The following is a 17,928-nucleotide window of genomic DNA, read 5'->3' as shown; positions in this document are numbered from 1 at the left end:
ATAGCTATGACAGCACAATGCCTGGGGGTGAGGTGACAAAGTGTGGTACCCACTTCCACAACTCAATATTTTTAAAGGCCCCTTTGTTAAAATTCAACTTGAACCTGTTGTTTTTAACGTATTGCTGAGGCCAAGGGAAGAAATCACTAGGAATGCTTCCTACTCCCTCCACTTCCACAAAAAAAAAAAAAAAAAAAGAAAAGAAAAGAAAAGAAAAGGAAAGGAGAAAAAAGAAAGAAAGAAAGAAAAGAAAGAAAAGAAAGAGGTCAGTAAGCTAAAACCTGAAAAGCCTGAGCAGGAAAAAAATGAAAGGTGAGCAAGGGGAAAGGGTACAGTTGCCCCAAAGGCAAACATAGTATTAGAAGAATAAACTTTGGGTCCTCCAACAGTGTAGGGGGCCAAATCCAACGATCCCTCATTAAACTTGGGATCTTCTCTTTCAGTAAAGAGAACCAAAGGGGTACAGGTCATTAATATGCCTGGTTCCTGCAGAAGCAAACACAAATCATCCCTGCAGGAAACATGTCCATTTGAGACCCCAGGATTCCAAAAGATGACAACGTAATATGAGGTCACAATAAAAAATTACCAAAATACAAGTTAACAAACCACAATAGAGGAGTAAATAATAACTATGAACAACAGTTTTAGACCTCCACGAATCTCAGATATTAAAAAAGACAGTTGTAGAATATAAAATAATTGTGTGAAGATCTAAAAGATGAAATGAAAGATTAAACAAGGAACAAGAGAATATCAAAAATGGTCAAGCAGATTGGAGAAAGAGCCAAGTAAAACCTTATGAAAAATTTAATTTTCGAAGTAAAAAACTCAACAGATGGTTTAAATAGCAGATTAGATAATGATGAAAGTGAATTAATTAACTGTAAGATATATCTTAAGAAATTATCCAGAATGTAGCATGGGATGAGGAGAAAAGAAATGTGAAAGAGAGGTTAAAAAGGCCCAGAAGACAGGACAAGAAATACAACATATGCCTGAGTTTTGACAAAGAGACTGGAGAATGCTAGAGAAGAAGCAATGTTTAAAGAGATTATGGTTGGGAAATTTCCAAGACTGCTGGAAATATGTGTACTCACAAACACAGGAAGCATAATATATAACAAGGAAAATAAATAAAAAGAAATTTATGTCTAGACACATTGTAGTGAAATTTCAACACACCTAAGATTTTAAAAGCAACCACAGAGAAAAGACAAATGACCTATACAGAAAGAGCTATTAATAACTTGTCAGAACAAAAGAATTCAATCAGTGGGACAATGTGTGCAAAAGGCTAACAAAAATTAACTGTCAATCTAGAATTGGGTACTGAGTGCAAGTACCTTAAGAGCAAAGTTCTAAATAAAAACATTTTCAGATAATCAAAAACTGAGCATCTATCATCAGAAGACTTTCACTAAAGAAACTTCTAAATGATATCCTTCAAGAATAAGAAAAGTAACTCCAGAGGGAATATCAGCAATGCAAAAGAAAAGGTGAACAGAGAAACTGGCACTATTATGGTAAATTTAACAAATTCTGTCTGTATAAAATAATAATGTCTAACTTAGGGGATAACAGAAGAGAAATAAAATACTAGACAACAATGGCAAACAGGAGGTAATCAAAGTAAAGCCTTTCATTGTCCTTGTACCATCTGCAGTGGAGTGTGGGCAGGGCAGGTTAGATGCTGATTACCGTTACTCTTTGTTACTTTACATACATGGTAAACTTCTAAGGGTAACTGTTATAGAAACAGGATGTATGACCTTCAAACTAAAAAAGTGAAGAGAATTTTAAAAAGGACAAAACAAACCAAAAAATCCAATCTCAATTAGTTTAAAATGGAGGCAAAAAAGGAGGAAAAAAGAGATAGAAAAAGAACAAAAAGAAAGTAGCAAGTGCTCTACCCTTACCCCCACCAGTCACCCTAGCCCAGCACAGGGGCCTCTTTTCTTTGTTTGCATGGGCTCCTCCCAGAGTTTGGAATATTACTGTGTGTGTGATGTGGTGTGGGACAGGAGAGAGGGTCTCATCGATGGTTTGAAAAACTGAACTCTGAACGGCTTGTAATAGAATCAGCACACAAGGAAATGACAGGGAACTACCCCTCCTGTTGGAAATCATCCAGCATAAGGGAATTCCTTATGCCTTGGTGAATTCCCAGGGCCACTGTAATAGAGACCCACACTCCAAGGATCTAATATAATGTTGGGGATCTGAACAAAGATGGTTCTGGGGCCCGGTCCACTGTGGGAAGGAGTCTAAGCTTCACTTGCTAACTCCATCAAAGAGATTATGGGTGGTGGGCAGAGAAAATCAAGCAGCCTTCAGATCTTCCTTGGGGTTCTAATTAATTAGCTTGACACTATGTCTGAGGTGTTCTGGTGTCAACATACCCTGATAGAGGACATGGTGACCCTCTCAGGTGCTTCAATGTTGTACCATACACACAAGCTGTTTCGGTTCTGAGCTACCAGCACATCACTTCCTGGGACCCACTGCACGTAGGAGCAGAAGTTGAGGATCATTGTCTTAGAGCAGCTTTCGATGTCGTAGAGATGCAACTGAATGAGGAAGAAGCAGACAGCACAGTTAAGAGGAGATATGGGTGTCTTCTGATCTTGACCATTTTCCTAATGGTAAAATATGGTGAGCTAACCTACCAGTCAGGTACACGCTGAATTTCAAAGCTTACTGACCTGCAAGCATAAACCCTTGAAGTGTATGCTGCATTGATATATTCTGATTCTGGTCAAATAAGAGATAACGAAAAGAGCAAAGAGCTACAACCTAGGAATTTAAGTTAGGTAAAGGTCAGACTTTCATTTTTATAAAAACTCTGGGCTAGAGTTACCAGCCTGGATTAAAGAAGTAAGGCCACCAGACAAATTAAATGGTCTGGAAATTTGGGATGTGGCTTTCACATCACAATGAAAAATCACCAGAGTTCCTTTTGCCCCTAAGGTTGAACTCTTTGGTGATTTCATATTGAGATCAGAATCAACAAGGGGCTGGGGGAGACTGTCCTCAAGTCAGCTTCAGTGCTGCCAGATAAGCGTAGCTGAAGGGCACTGGAGTGGTAGGTGTGGATAAAGGTCAGCTAGGCATGAGAGCGAGGAATGTAAGGTAAGGATGTTTCAAGAAGGCACAGATTTGCGAATAGTAAGAGAGACATCAACTCCCAAATTCCTCTCTTGAGTTTGGTTGCCATCAAAATACAATCCCCTTAAGGGTAAAATGGGATAAGCTGTGATACCAGATATGAAGAATGTTGATTCTTCTGTGCCTTTTGCTATGCTAATGGCATAAACCCAAGAAACTATGACCCATTCTGCATCCCACAATCCCTGGTAGCACCTAATACCAAATCCCTCATGCACTAGTCAATGGCTAAGTGAGGCCTTAGCAATCATCCTCACACGAAGTTTCCGGTCTCTGAAGAGCAGTTTGTGTCCAGTCTCATTAAGTTCCAGCCAATCCACACGGCTCTCATGGCTGATGGTACCAATGTTGTAGCCACCAATCAGATCCACTAAAGAATAAAGGAAACAGGGTTAAGGAGGGAGATTCCACATAATCACACACAAGGTACAAGGCAGCCTCTGAACGTCTGGCTTTGAGAATGTTGCATAAGTCTAGAGCGTATTACACAGGAATTCAAACGGTCAGCACAACATAATTTTGCTAAGATGCTTAAGATATCAAGTTTCTTCTAAAATTATAGAGGTTTTGTTTAACTCTGTAATTAATGCAAAGCATCCAGACCCATCAAGAAATGTGAGTTCCCCTGGGACTCTTGGAATTGTCTCAGAGCAGGTCAGAAGTACAGAGCAGCTGGCTCCTATTAATCACGATGAGCCCCAATCACAACAAGAGAAAACTGATGAATAAAATGACCTTGATTATCATACGGGCTCTGAGGAGTTCCCTGCCCATTTAAGCGCCGATAATGTAAGAGCGCTGAGGGGCAAACAGTTGTGAAGGCACACAGACAAAATACGAGGAACCCGACTAAAGTTAGGCTGGTCAGTGCAGAGAATGAGTATTAGTTTGGTCTGAATTTTGTAGACATATAAGATACAATTTGTTTAGAATACACCACTCAGGGTTGGCTAGGATGCTTTCAGGGAGTCTCCTGAACACAGCCAATTCAAAACTCTTACTGATATCCATTATCAACAAGCAGTGTGCCTGCCTTTGTTAAATACACTTAAGTTAAAGATCAAATGCCAGCTGATGTCCACAACTGGGAAGACCAACTTACTTAAAAATGAATCTTCCTTTAATTAAAAAACAAAATGATGAATCCATGCTTTAATGCCACAATTATAAGTACACTCATAGAATGCAAGAGCTGTGAGGACTCTATTTCTGTGAATACCCTGAAATTATACACAAAATTATATGTGTATATATATTTTTTTCTGGGAAAGGATCTATGATTTTAATTGGATACTCAAAGGGGTCAGTGACTTCAAAAGGTTAAGAGAAGAACTCTGTCATTTTACACACACTGAAGATGAGACCTACAGAGCGAGGTGAATTGTCCAAAGTCTCACAGGTCATTACTGCTGTTAGAACTTAGGCCACTGGACTGTATTATTATTTCCGTTACAGATACTTACATTTCTGAGCTCAGCAACCTCATGTGAAATATAAAATTCATGAAATATAAAAATATCTTAAGAACAGATCCATATGTATACGGAAACTTGATTTATGAGAGATGACATTACAAATTAGTGGGTGAAGAGTGGGCTTTCAATGAATGGTTAAACATATGGAAAAAAATAAAATTAGAGTCCTACCCACGTTATGCACAAAAATAAATCCCAGGTAGAAAGCAAAATTTTTAAATGCTAAAATATAAGAGGGAGTCGGGAAGGATTTCTTAAGTAAGACCTCAAAAACCACAAACTATTTATTAAGAAGTGATAAAATGGACTACATTAAAATTAAAAATGTCTGAACACTAAAAGACAGTGAAAAGGAGAGAAAAGACAAGCCACAGGCTGAGACAAAATACTTGCAATGCAAATAACCATCAAAGCCTATATACATACACACACAAAACTCCTTCAAGTAAATAAGGAAAAGACAACCTAATTTCAAATAGAAGTAAGGGATGTGAACTGGCAATTCACAGAAGAAGAAATCCAAATGGCTAATAGACAAATGAACAACAAAAAAATTAATACAATAAAATATTATTTCACATATATCAGACTGAGCCAAATGATGAAGTCAGGCAATTTCAAGTATTGGAGAGGATGTGGAACTGTAACTGCTGGTGGGAATGTAAATTGGTATAACCTCTTCAGAGAGCAATTTGGAAATATTTAGTGAAATTGAAGATGTACCTCCCTTATGATTCAGCAATTCCATGCTAGTTGTAAACCTTAGAGAACTGAAATGCTGTAACAGTAAAAAAACCAACAACTTAAATGTCCATCAATAAGAGAAGACAGAAAAGATCTCAGGTAAGTATAATGAAATGTAAGGATCTGACAGAACCGGGTATGGGTACACAAGTAGCAGTAATGATATTATTATTATTAATAACTAACATTTATTAAGCACTTATTACGTACCAGGCACTAGTCTAAGTGTTTTTCATATGAAGTAGGGACTATTTTTACCCTCATCTTGTGGGTGAGGAAATTGAGATACAGGAAGGTTAAGTAATTTACCTAAGATCACATGAGTAGGAAGTAGAGAAATGGGGAGGTTTGACTCCAGAGCCCTGTTCTTAACAACTACACTATCTGGATATGTTATTCTCCAACCTTTTCAGAGAATACCATGCTATTCTCTGTATTTTTTCCCCGTGCTCGAAACATTTCATGATAAAAAAAAACTATTAATATATAAAATAAGATTTATAAATGTGAACATTTGTGAAATGCAAATAAAGTTGGTCATCACTACTTACTAACAACAAACTATACAGAAATAAGGGCCCTATCAGTTCTAAGAGTCTCTGATTTTATGAAGTCTAAACAGAAAAATTCTTACATTTGCTAATGGTTCTCCTCTACAACTCACAATCTTCCACCCCTAAGATATATGCCTAGAGAACATGAATAATTATACATGCAGGCCTTCATGTACCAACGCATCTATATCTAGACTTCTAGATTTGGACATGGACACACGGATTTAAACATTTCACATATCCACTGTTAAAAATGAGGTCACACATTTATCCACTGCCTGGTGGATTCCTGGATTTTCCACTGCATACAATCCTGTGATATGGAAGTGATTTACAAACATCTATTATATTATTAAAATTATGAGAGTCTTACTCACCTATAGCAATAGTCTTAATATCAACAAGATAAGCCAGTTTCTTATTATCCTCCATTCCTCGCTGACGCCTCTCATTAATACGGACACTGAAACATGAAGGGTCAGGTGAGACAAAATGGGCTTAGGTGGTTGGGATATTTATCAAGAGCTCTGAAATAACTCAAAGGAAGAAGTTTTTGGATTAATTCGAGGATATAGGAGGTAGAAGTCAAAAAGGAATTCTTTTGGGTTTCAAAAATTTAGAGAACCTTGTGTAGTTACCTGATGAGATGGGGGTTCATGAATTCAGTACGTACAGAACCTAGGGTATCATTACTGCCATATTCCACCAGGGTTAGCTCTCCAGCATTAAAGATCATGCATACCTGGGGATGAACGGAGCTGTTATATGGTGGAAAGACTGCATGAAGAAACAGAAAAACAGTAGAGGGACGTATACTATCAGTTTAAAGAGACTCCCACTTTTCTCTTTATTCTGTTCCCCTGCCTGTTTTATCCTCCGCCTTTATCTGCTCTTTCCTCAACCCTTTGCCACCTGCCATCCTTCTAACACAGAAGCTAGAAGGAGGTTTATCAAGACAGTGATGGTGAAACAAGCTCTACTCACATTTTCATTTTCAAAGAAATACTTCTCATTGCCACCGGAGCCCTGCCAAGCTACCTGTGAAGGGGGTAGAAGACATAAAGAATAATGTGGATAATTATCCAAGACAATGCTGCAAGAACGACAGGGTGGGAGGCAGAAAGATCGAATTTTGGGAGGCTTTGACTTTGCACAGAAGAGATGCTGTCAGATTTTGCCCACGTCCCTTTGTTTCTGGGAGATGGTATAAAAACAGTCCAATAATGGTGATTCACATTCCAGGATTCTAACCCTCCCAGGTCTCATTCCCTGAAACCAGGTCCTCAACACCAGTACAAGAGTTTCCTGTGGAGAGCCTCCCTCCCCCAAGGGACCATGGCTCGCCTGAGGAGCACCTCAGGATGCCTCATTCCCCACCTCCCCACCTCTGGTTCCTACCTCACTAAGGCGATTAGTGTTCAGGTCCCCCAGCAGCAGTGTGTCTGACGTGTGGGCCACCAGGTAACGTTCCTTTCCCAGGATTTTCACCTCTTCCACCTCATAGCCATAGTGTGACCTGAGTACCACCCTGGTCCCCGATGAGAGGTTCTTCACAATCACCTTGGTAGGAGATGAGTCTGAGCTCCCTAGGCTTCTCCCAATCCCAAACAGCGGTAAGCACACTGTGCCCTTCGCCCGCCTCCACAGTGCTAAACAGAGTAACATCTTGTTTCCTTGCCTAGGTTATTGTTGGTAAGAAGGACACCTCATATTTACATAATGCTTTACTATACATGAAATGCTTTCATATTTTATCTCTTTCGATGTTTATAATACATCTGATTCTGAAAATTCCACCAGGTAAAATCAATCACTCTCCCTATGTTCCCACAGCTCTTTGTACAAACCTTTATGATAACTTTACCACAATGTGCTATATTATTTTTTGATTATGTCTGGCTCCTTTGCTGGAATGATCTTCTCTATTCAGGGACAACATATTACAGATAATTATCTTTGAATTCTCGATGCCTAACAGTGCTGACATATAAAGAATGCATAAATATTGCTGGAGAAAAATGAAAGAAAGATGGAATCAACGAATAATAAATGAAGGAAAGGAGGATGGAAGTAGAGAAAAAAGTCGGCTTGGGAACTAAGAAATTAGCTTGTAACATCATACACAGTGAGTTCAGAGGCCCTAGAACAGAAGAATTCAGAACTATAATCCTATTTATCAACTTTCCCAGTTGACATATAGGCAATGAAGTTTTAAACCAGGAAGATGTAAATGGCAATCTCTGTAGCCCTTAAGCCTGGTGTTTAAACCTTTTCCTACAATAAGCTAGAAGAACTATAGCAGGAAAGTTGCCAGAGTTGCCCTGACACGTTCTGTTCCTCAGAATAGCTCTGCCAGAGGTTAAATTTGACACTGTGGCTGTGGCCAGATGGCAGGAAGTATTGCAAGATGGCAAGATCTCGGTGTGGCAGGCTATCAGCTGCTTACCTGGCTAGGTCCCACATATGTCAACTCAAACTTATTCTTGTAAATACTCCTTCGGAGACAGCAGTCAAACTGTTCCACTCCACCACAGAGTGTGCCCTGGAAGGGAAAGGGACAGCATACAGGGAAAGTAACACACAGTATGGAGGCATGCGGAGGGTATTTAGAGACACTCTCAAAACCTAGGTTCTAGAATCTATAGAAGAGCTGGCAGTATGAGGGATGGTTGTTTTTGGAAGTACCAGCAGGGAAAGAGGTGGCAATAGCAGGACTCAAGGGCATCACACAGTGACGAGATGTAAGGGAGAAATCAGCCCTGCCTATAAAACTCTTTTGGCCTCCAACAAGGTATGAATTTCTCTTTCCTGCCTGTAATGTTAGAGTTTTAGGTTGTGGTCGAAAGGGAAGAGGAGATTCTCTAGCGTCAGGAGAGAATGCTTTAGGATAAGGCAGGAATTTTCCTAATTTGAAGAATGTCACCATAGCAGAAAGGGGTTACAAGTAACACACCGCACAGAGTCGTGAGCCATCCCGCTTCCAGGCCAAGGCAGTGACGGTATATAAGTTGGCAATCTCCTTGGGCTTTGCCTCTTCCCAGATGCTTCTCCGAGGGCTCCAGTTTAGCACCCGAAGTCTGAAAATAAGTATGTGGCTTTTAGAAGAGATGGAGGCTGGGTAGAAGAGGAAAAACAGGCTGGTAACTGAGGGACATTAGTCTTGCTACATCAGAGAATAGATGAAATAAAAGAGAACAGACAAGTTAGGGAGTCTAGGATGAGAGAACAAAATGTTCAAAGGAAGTAAGTTGGGAAAATCAAGTCAAAAATAAAAGGGAAGAAGAGTGATAGGAGTGGAGAAAACAAAAGGAGATTGTGGCTGGTTAGAAAAATGAGCTGTTAGCAGTAGAGAAATGTGGAAAAAGAAAAGAGAAATGGCAGGAGTCAGAGAAGAAAGGAAGAGACACATGAAACTGAAGGGGACAGAAAGACAGGACTGAGAAAGCTCGGGTTAAAAAGTGCTCCAAGGAAGTGATGAGACCCTGACACTAGCTGTTTATCCACTGTTCCATCATTTATTCATTCATCCATCAAACATTTGCACAATATTATGTACTAAATACTAACTTAGGCCCTAGAGATTAAAAAAAAATGAATAGACCCTTTTCTCAGGGATTCTTTGATTAAGCCAGATAGATACAAATACCAGAGTATAATATAATGTGATAAAGACTAAGTCAGTAGTCTGAAAAGGGGCAAGGGGAACACAAAGAAAGTGGAGATGAATTCTGCTGTGGAATCCTGGGGAGAGGCACAGAGACACAACAAGAGCACAGTGCATTCTGGAATTGCCTACATGCCAACGGAGGGTGGGAACAGGAAGAGGAAAGTACATGAACTAAAACTTGAGAATCACTTGATTCTGATTCAGTCTCCCACTCTGGGTGAGAATAACTGGGCTAAAGCAAAGAGTGTACAGGGAAAATACGCAACTGAAAAGGGAACCCACCTGTCATAACTTCCCAGCACAACAGACTGGCCCCCAGGACTTGCTGCAGCTGTGGTGAACTCCCTCTCCTGAGGGTCACGGCTATAATCAAAAGTTTGTAGTACATGGCCTTCCTTCCCATATGCCACAATCCTCCGATCACAGCCTGCAGCCACAATGCTGTTAGCTGCCCAAGCCAAGGCATAGGGTGGACACGGATGGTTAACCAACTTCCCCTAAGACAAAATTAGAGGGTTTCAATCACTCTGACTCTGACTCTGAGGACTCCACCTCAGAAATTTCTCATTCCTAGCATCTGACACACGCACTCTGACTATCCTACTCTGCAGAAATCTTTCTCCCAACATTTTCCCACCCTAACACATCCTAATCTGAAGACTTCACAAATTGTCTTTCTGTTTTACTCTCACACACACATATGTATAACATATACACACAGTTATTGATCCCGGGTTCAAGAGGAAACTTCTTGTGTTTGAAGACCTTTAATATGCTCCCCCAAAGGAAGCTGTCCTACACATTAACCAACACTGTATAGGCCCACAGGGAGCATATGGTTCCTTTATTTTAGGAGGGATGCATTTAATTATTACAAAAGTAACTCTTTTTTTTTAGTGGAACTATATTTTATTTAGTATTTCTTAAAAGTAAAGCATTTAGAACAGTGGCTGACACATAGCAAAAAAAAATATAGGACAATGATGATGAAGATACACAAGTAATTCTTAATGTAAATAATTTTAACAATAGGGAATTAGACTAAAATCTTTAAGAGCTGATTGAAGAATTCAGCAAGGTAGCAGGTTACAAGATTAACGTTCAAAAATCAGTTGCATTTCTTTACACTAATGATGAATCAACAGAAAAAGAAAGTAAAGAAACAATCCCCTTTAAAACAGCACCCAAAGTAATAAAATACCTAGGAGTAAACCTAACCAAGGAGGTGAAAGAATTATATGCAGAAAACTATAAGCCACTGATGAAGGAAATTAAAGAAGACTTTAAAAAATGGAAAGATATTCCATGCTCCTAAATTGGAAGAATCAATATAGTTAAAATGGTCACACTGCCCAAGGCAATCTACAGGTTTAATGCAATCCCTATCAAATTACCCAGGACATATTTCACAGAACTAGAACAAATCATAATAAAATTTATACAGAATCACAAAAGACTAGAATTGCCAAAACATTACTGAAGAAAAAGAAAGAGGCTGGAGGAATAACTCTCCCAGACTTTAGACAATACTACAGAGCTACAGTAATCAAGACAGCATGGTATTGGCACAAAAACAGACATATGGACCAATGGAACAGAATAGAGAGCCCAGAAATCAACCCACAAACTTTTGGTCAACTAATCTTCGACAAAGGAGGCAAGAATATACAATGGAATAAAAACAGTCTCTTCAGCAAATGCTGTTGGGAAAACTGGACAGCAGCACGTAAATCAATGAAGCTAGAACACTCCCTTACATCATAAACAAAAATAAACTCAAAATGGATCAAAGACTTAAACATAAGACAAGATACAATAAACCTCCTATTAGAAAATATAGGCAAAACATTACCTGACATACATCTCAAAAATGTTCTCCTAGGACAGTCTACCCAAGCAATAGAAATAAAAGCAGGAATAAACAAATGGGGCCTAATTAAACTTACAAGCTTCTGCACAGCAAAGGAAACCATAAATAAAACAAAACAACAACTTACAGAATGGGAGAAAATTTTTGCAAGTGAAACCAACAAAGGCTTGATCTCCAGAATATATAAGCAGCTCAAAAGACTTAATAAGAAAAAAACAAACCCAATCCAAAAATGGGCAAAAGTCCTAAATAAGCAATTCTCCAAGGAAGAAATACAAATGATCAATACGCACATGAAAAAATGTTCAATATCACTAATTATCAGAGAAATGCAAATCAAAACTACAATGAGGTATCACCTCACACCAGTCAGAATGGCCATCATTCAAAAGTCCACAAATGACAAATGCTGGAGAGGCTGTGGAGAAAAGGGAACCCTCCTACACTGCTGTTGGGAATGCAGTTTGGTACAGCCACTGTGGAAAAGAGTATGGAGATTCCTCAAAAGACTAGGAATAGACTTACCATATGACCCAGGAATCCCGCTCTTGGGCATATATCCAGGAGGAACCCTACTTCAAAATGACACCTGCACCCCAGTGCTCACAGCAGCACTATTTACAATAGCCAAGACATGGAAACAGCCTAAACGTTCATTGACAGATGACTGGATAAAGAAGATGTGGTATATTTATACAATGGAATACTACTCAGCCATAAAAACCAACAGCATAACGCCATTTGCAACAACATGGATGTTCCTGGAGAATGTCATTCTAAGTGAAGTAAGCCAGAAAGAGAAAGAAAAACACCATATGAGATCACTCATATGTGGAATCTAAAAAGAAAAAACAACATAAATACAAAACAGAAACAGACTCATAGACATAGAATACAAACTTGTGGTTGCCAAGGGGGCGGGGGGTGGGAAGGGACAGACTGGGATTTCAAAATGTAGAATAGATAAACAAGATTATACTGTATAGCACAGGGAAATACAAGATCTTGTGGTAGCTCACAGCGAAAAAAAAAAGTGACAATGAATATATGTATGTTTATGTATAACTGAAAAATTGTGCTCTATACTGGAATTTGACACAACATTGTATAATGACTATTACTCAATAAAAAATGTTAAAAATAAAATAAAATAAAATAAAATCTTTAATCCCCCATCTTTTCTCTCTCAAGAATAAACCATTCTTTTTTCTATGAATATATATAAAATATATATTTTATATAAATGAAAAAAATTTTCACTTTTCATTATTCTCAGTCTTTGTTTCCCAGTGCCTCAAGGTCCCTTCCACTTGATTCATGCTTTCCCATAAATATTAGGCTCTGATCCTCTCTGTGCCCCATCCGTCTCTCTCCCTGAGATCTCACTCCTCTAGCCTCCTCCCCCAGCACTATAATCTAAAGTCCTTAGATGTCCAGCCTCCTCTAGGAGAGCTGTTGGGATTTCCTTACCCTCTATCCCAGAGCATACTCTGTTCATACCTGTGACTCTCCAGAGCCTTCATCATCAAAGAAATACCTAACAATGGTGCCATCTGCATGACCAGAGAGAATTCCTTTCCCAGAGCAACTAAAAAAGGGGAAAAGGAGGAAAGGAGAGAAAAACAGGAAGAGATTAGAGGGTTCTGTTTCACCAAGAAAGTCCCCTTTCTCTGTCAAACGCTACCCTACCTGTGGTTCCTGCTACCAGTCCTCCCCATCTATCATACTATGGTCTCCCAGCCCACACTCCCTCATAGCTTTTCCTACCATTTCCAAGCTCTTGGGATACCACTCTTCCTTACTCACTTCGTTGTCAGTGACACCACATAAGAATCTGTCCCATAGATGGTAGATGATTTATTAGTTTTGGTGTTTGCTAAACGAACCTGAAAATGGGAGAATGGACACAAGTCGGGTTAGGCTACTTTCAATTTCACCCAGGTCCTAAGGAAAGACAAAGAAAAAACAAAGACTGGTCCCTATGTAGTCTCCCCCAGAACGCAACTTGACCCTAAGAGAGATTTACCACATTGCTCTTTTTAGAACAATTATCCCCATCCATAACCAATCCTCTGTTTCTCCTCCCTCCTTTACCTTCCCTTCAGCCAGTCCAAAGACAATGATATATTCTGCTGGCCACTGCAAACAGGTAACAGCACTCTGTAAGAAAGAGAGAATGAAAAGGATAAATCTGTCTTTGCATGTTAGCACACTGATAACAACGTGAACCTAAACAGTCTGCCACATGTTACCACCCCAACTGCCTGTAGGGAAGGACAGGACGGGACACGACAGGGCTCTAAAGAGGAAAGCACAGAGGGATTAGCAGCCAGGCAGCACCATTCACAAAGCAGGTAAAGTCAGAGCCAGATGTTAACAAATGCAACTCCTGGTTGTATTTATAAGCAGATATATCGATACATGCTTGTTCTTCCTAATCTCCCATGGACTGGTTTGAGATTTACCGTCTGGATGAACTTGTTACAGATGACTTTCTTGTCACCCCTGCCAAACAAAAGGAGGAAGCATGTTAAAAACCATTTCCATAAGTCACAAATGATGCCACAAAAGATGCTGGAGTGCGGGGAAGGAATTGTAGATACTGTCCCTAGCCCGTTAGTGTTTCCTACCACTCCACAGAAGCCCTTCAAGGAGGCATTAGAAGGAGCCTGATATTTGGAAGAATAACAAAGACACAACATCACTCCGGGCTCCAGAGGATCTCACAGGGTTTCCTTGTAGATCTAAGACTGATTCCTCCAGGGATGGGATTACAGAACATGCGGTGCAGGCAAAGGTAGGGAAGCAATGACAACAGACTCCAGAAGGCCTCTGCCTTCCACGCCCCTACCTGGGGCTCCTCATCCTCTCTGTTCCTCCTCCCCAGTGAGGCATTGCTTCCAGCCTTCTCTTTCTTCTCTAGGCCACCCCATCTCCCAGTCTCTATCCTCACCAGTCTTCTCCAATTTTGTAGACATAGATGATGTTGTCAGTCTGTCCTATGGCAATCTTAGTGGAATCAGGAGAAAAAGCCATGCCTTTCACCATATAGCTCTTCCTGCCATACTAAGAGTCAGAAAGAAAGAAAATTAGGAAAGGAAAGAAAAATAAGCAATGAGTATACTTACAAGGTGTATGTATGACTATAGTGGGCTTGAGGGATTTATACTGAGAAAAGGGCAGGCCATTTCCCGTGCCTGTGGCTAGGAAGCTGGTTAGTTTTCCAGGTTTACAAGGCCCCATCAACAGGTTAAAATACACATGAGTATTCTCTTCACCTTCATGTCAGCTGGTTTGGTGGAGAACTTATCTCTCCGCTCCCCATGTTCATCATACAGCAACACCACTCGGTCCACTGTGCAGACAGCAAATTTGGCATTGTTCTGGGACCATGCCATGCAGGTGACCTTTGCAGCTCCATCCTGCAGAGACAAAGAGGGCAAAAATAAACCCAGGTGCTGGCCTAGAATTCCAAAATCATTTCGAATTCCATTACTTCTAGTGTGACTTTTGTCAATTTTCCTATCAAAGACCTTATAACAAAGAGATGCCCATGATCCATCCTCTTCTCCGAGGCCATAAAGCCCTAGACTGTGAGAGCAAAGTGCTTCTAGAAACCCATAATGCAAATGCACTAAGAGGTGACATGATAAATCAACTGTAACAATGTGTCCCTGCAATGGCCTCCTCATCCCCTCATATCCCAGGTCTGCTATTGAAATAAATGCAATTGGTCTAAGTTTTGGTCCTTAGCCATTCATTCAGTTAATGTTTTTTCAGTACCTTATAGAGCAAGGCATTTGGCCAAGGGATGAGAGACAAAGAGCAAAACATGGTCCCTGCCCACGGATCTAATAAGATGGCACAAAAATGGGAAAAGTCCCATAAGAGAGGCACATACAAAGCACTGTAGTAGTTTAGAAAAGCCTTAGATAATTTTCTGTTTAAATGATCAACATTAAGCTTTTAAGAATGGATACAGTCGAGTGGAGAAATTATCTGTGGTAGAAAGAATGGCACAAACAATGGCAAGTCCTGGTCAATAAACAGTAATTTAATTTAGTTGAAACTGTTTTATAACTAGCAGAATAGACAAGGTAAGGCAAGAAAGAGACTGAGGCCAGTTCAGGAACGGTCTTAGAAGCTAGGCTAACAAGTTTAGGCTTATTTAGTAGGAAAGGAAGAGACAGTGAAAGTTCTGGAATGGGGAGTAAAATAACCAGAGTTGAGACTTAAGATAAACAATATCACTTTGTTTTTGTTTTTTTCCTTAACAATCCACTTCATAGAAGCCCAAGTGAGAGGTGATCAACTCTCAGTGAATTATTCTTGTCATATCTGTCCCTCCCACCACCAGCCCTGGTTGTCTATTGTGGTGTACTAAGGATTTCCCACCTTGAAATAAAGAATTTAGTTTCTGCTCCAGTTGTTTGATTAGTTATTTGGGCTCTAGAGCTCTGACATAAAACATTGTTACTTTTCACTCCTAACCTACCTATCTCCAAAGTCAGAGGTAAAAAGGCTTTTTTTTTTTTACCAATATCCTCAAACCAGAGTCAGAAAATAGCCACACCACCGCCTTTAGACCTCTCCAACTCTTGATTAAATTAGGGTAGAATGGTTGGGGGCTTCTCACCAATTGTTGCTGATCATCTTCCTTCATCGTTTTGCCCAATCCTGGACATTCAGCCCTTTCTTACATCATGACATCATCTTATTTTGAGAGATTGAAGGAGGATTTCATTTCCAATTATTCCATTAGTAATAAAGGAATTTTAAAATCACAGATTCAAGGGATGGCTTACTGAGCAATGAGCACATCTCTTTTTTGTTCTAATTTCCTTCTATCCTCCTAATGCCATATTCTCTGTGAAGCCTTTCTGATTCCCATAATCAATCAATTCTCCTTTCTCCTTGCTAAGTACTTCATATGAATTATCTAATTTTATCTCATAACTGAGGTAGATGCTATTATTATGCATCTTTTACAGATGGGGAAACTGAGGCACGGAAAGGTTAAGTAATTTGCTCAAACTTACATACACAGTTCGTAAATGGCAGAACCAAGATTTAAACCCATGCATGTCTGACTCCATAATCCACAATTCTAATTTCTTTATTATACTGCCTTGGTACACCTTAAACATTCAGTTATGGCTGATACTCTTACTAGCTTTGTATTATTTTGTCCTTTGCATTTTGAATGTCCTTCTCTCGTCTATCAGCTTTCATGCTGCTTTTCAGTTTACAATGTTCTCTTGTGTATACTACCTCCTTTAACTCTTCCCCGCTTAGTCTATGGCTGCGATTATTATTACTCCCATTGTTCAAATGTAGAAGTTTGGATGCGTGCTCAGAAAGACTATGCGATAAGGGCTAAAGTCAGCGGTATCAGGTCATTTACTTAAAGCAGTCGTGGCGCTAGGGCTTGAATTCTGCTCTCCTAACTCCAAAACCCAGCCATTCGTCATCATGTTCCAGGGTTCCTATCCTAGCGCCCATGCCTCTTCAGAATTTGAGATCTTCACCATCAGAACGAGAAGTGTGGTCGTCTGCACTACCTCTGTAGGGCTTGCACCCAAAAGCGCTTATTTAAGTCGGTGTAGACTTGTGCTCGTTGTTTACAAATGCGCCTCCCTCTCTAGTACGAGCCTCTTGAAGGGAAGGGCAATCACTAATTAGAGCCCCAAGACCCGACCTGGTACTGATTAGTTAAAGGGAGCATAATGAAAGCTGCGGTGGTTAGCGGCTCATCTCGCCCACTCAACATTCTACCGACAGAGAGGAGTCCAAATCATCGCTACAACCTTCAGTCTTCTGCACACAGTAGGCGCTCAACGTTTTAAAACTTCAGTCCCCCACTTTTCTTGGAACATTAAGGCGAACGGGGGAGGGAAGAGGCGCGCGACTCCTCACCTGAGGGCTCAGCAGGGTCCTCAGGTGCTTCAACTGCATGACGAACACCTGTCTTTCAGATGCCACCAGACAGCAACAACACCCGTGGTTACCTGGACAACCCGCCACGCAGCTGCAGCGACAGCCGCTGACGCCAATGCTACCGGAGCTCAACAAGCGTCGCAAGGTCACCACGTAGCTTCGCGGCGAAGCAAACAGAACGTGCGCAGGCGCCGTGAGATCTAGGGCGGGACCCTGAGAGGGCATGATGAATCCTCTCCTCTACCAATCCCGTCGCGGCATGCAAACCCAAACTCAAGCCACGCCCACAAGCCTCCCGCAACTCCGGTCCTACGTAATCGAAGTCTCTCGCTCTTTGATGTACGTAAGCGTGGTGGAGTGCATACTTTTAATCCTCACAACCCTGGAAGAAAGCAGGGCAGTTGCTATTATAGGCCTTTTCCAGTTGATGGAATTGAACCGACATAGGTTATATAACTTGCAATGGGATCACAAGGCTGATAATGATAGCTAACAGGGAATACTGAGTATGTG

General features: G+C 40.4%; 1 protein-coding gene across 2 annotated transcripts in view; it reads right to left on the bottom strand.

Annotated features, from left to right (window-relative positions):
- The window catches only part of IFT172 (intraflagellar transport 172), a 33,593-nt gene extending 16,021 nt beyond the window's left edge, over positions 1-17,572 (bottom strand). The window contains exons 1-16 of one of the 2 annotated variants that reach the window (XM_031466767.2): positions 17,395-17,572; positions 14,757-14,900; positions 14,432-14,544; positions 13,944-13,983; positions 13,573-13,638; positions 13,285-13,364; positions 12,979-13,066; positions 9,891-10,105; positions 8,895-9,018; positions 8,388-8,483; positions 7,340-7,501; positions 6,926-6,979; positions 6,580-6,683; positions 6,319-6,404; positions 3,426-3,538; positions 2,403-2,570 (exon numbers count right to left, since the gene is read on the bottom strand). In XM_031466767.2, coding sequence (XP_031322627.1) covers positions 2,403-2,570; positions 3,426-3,538; positions 6,319-6,404; positions 6,580-6,683; positions 6,926-6,979; positions 7,340-7,501; positions 8,388-8,483; positions 8,895-9,018; positions 9,891-10,105; positions 12,979-13,066; positions 13,285-13,364; positions 13,573-13,638; positions 13,944-13,983; positions 14,432-14,544; positions 14,757-14,900; positions 17,395-17,433 — 1,692 coding nt within the window. In that variant the 5' untranslated portion in view covers positions 17,434-17,572. The remainder of the gene's footprint in view (positions 1-2,402; positions 2,571-3,425; positions 3,539-6,318; positions 6,405-6,579; positions 6,684-6,925; positions 6,980-7,339; positions 7,502-8,387; positions 8,484-8,894; positions 9,019-9,890; positions 10,106-12,978; positions 13,067-13,284; positions 13,365-13,572; positions 13,639-13,943; positions 13,984-14,431; positions 14,545-14,756; positions 14,901-17,394) is intronic. The other variant, XM_010991252.3, reaches the window with a different exon arrangement.
- Positions 17,573-17,928: the final 356 nt, after the last annotated feature.

This window comes from Camelus dromedarius, chromosome 15 (assembly GCF_036321535.1).
Source record: "Camelus dromedarius isolate mCamDro1 chromosome 15, mCamDro1.pat, whole genome shotgun sequence".
NCBI classification, from domain to species: Eukaryota; Metazoa; Chordata; class Mammalia; order Artiodactyla; family Camelidae; genus Camelus; species Camelus dromedarius.
This window is presented reverse-complemented; position numbering and strand designations above follow the sequence as displayed.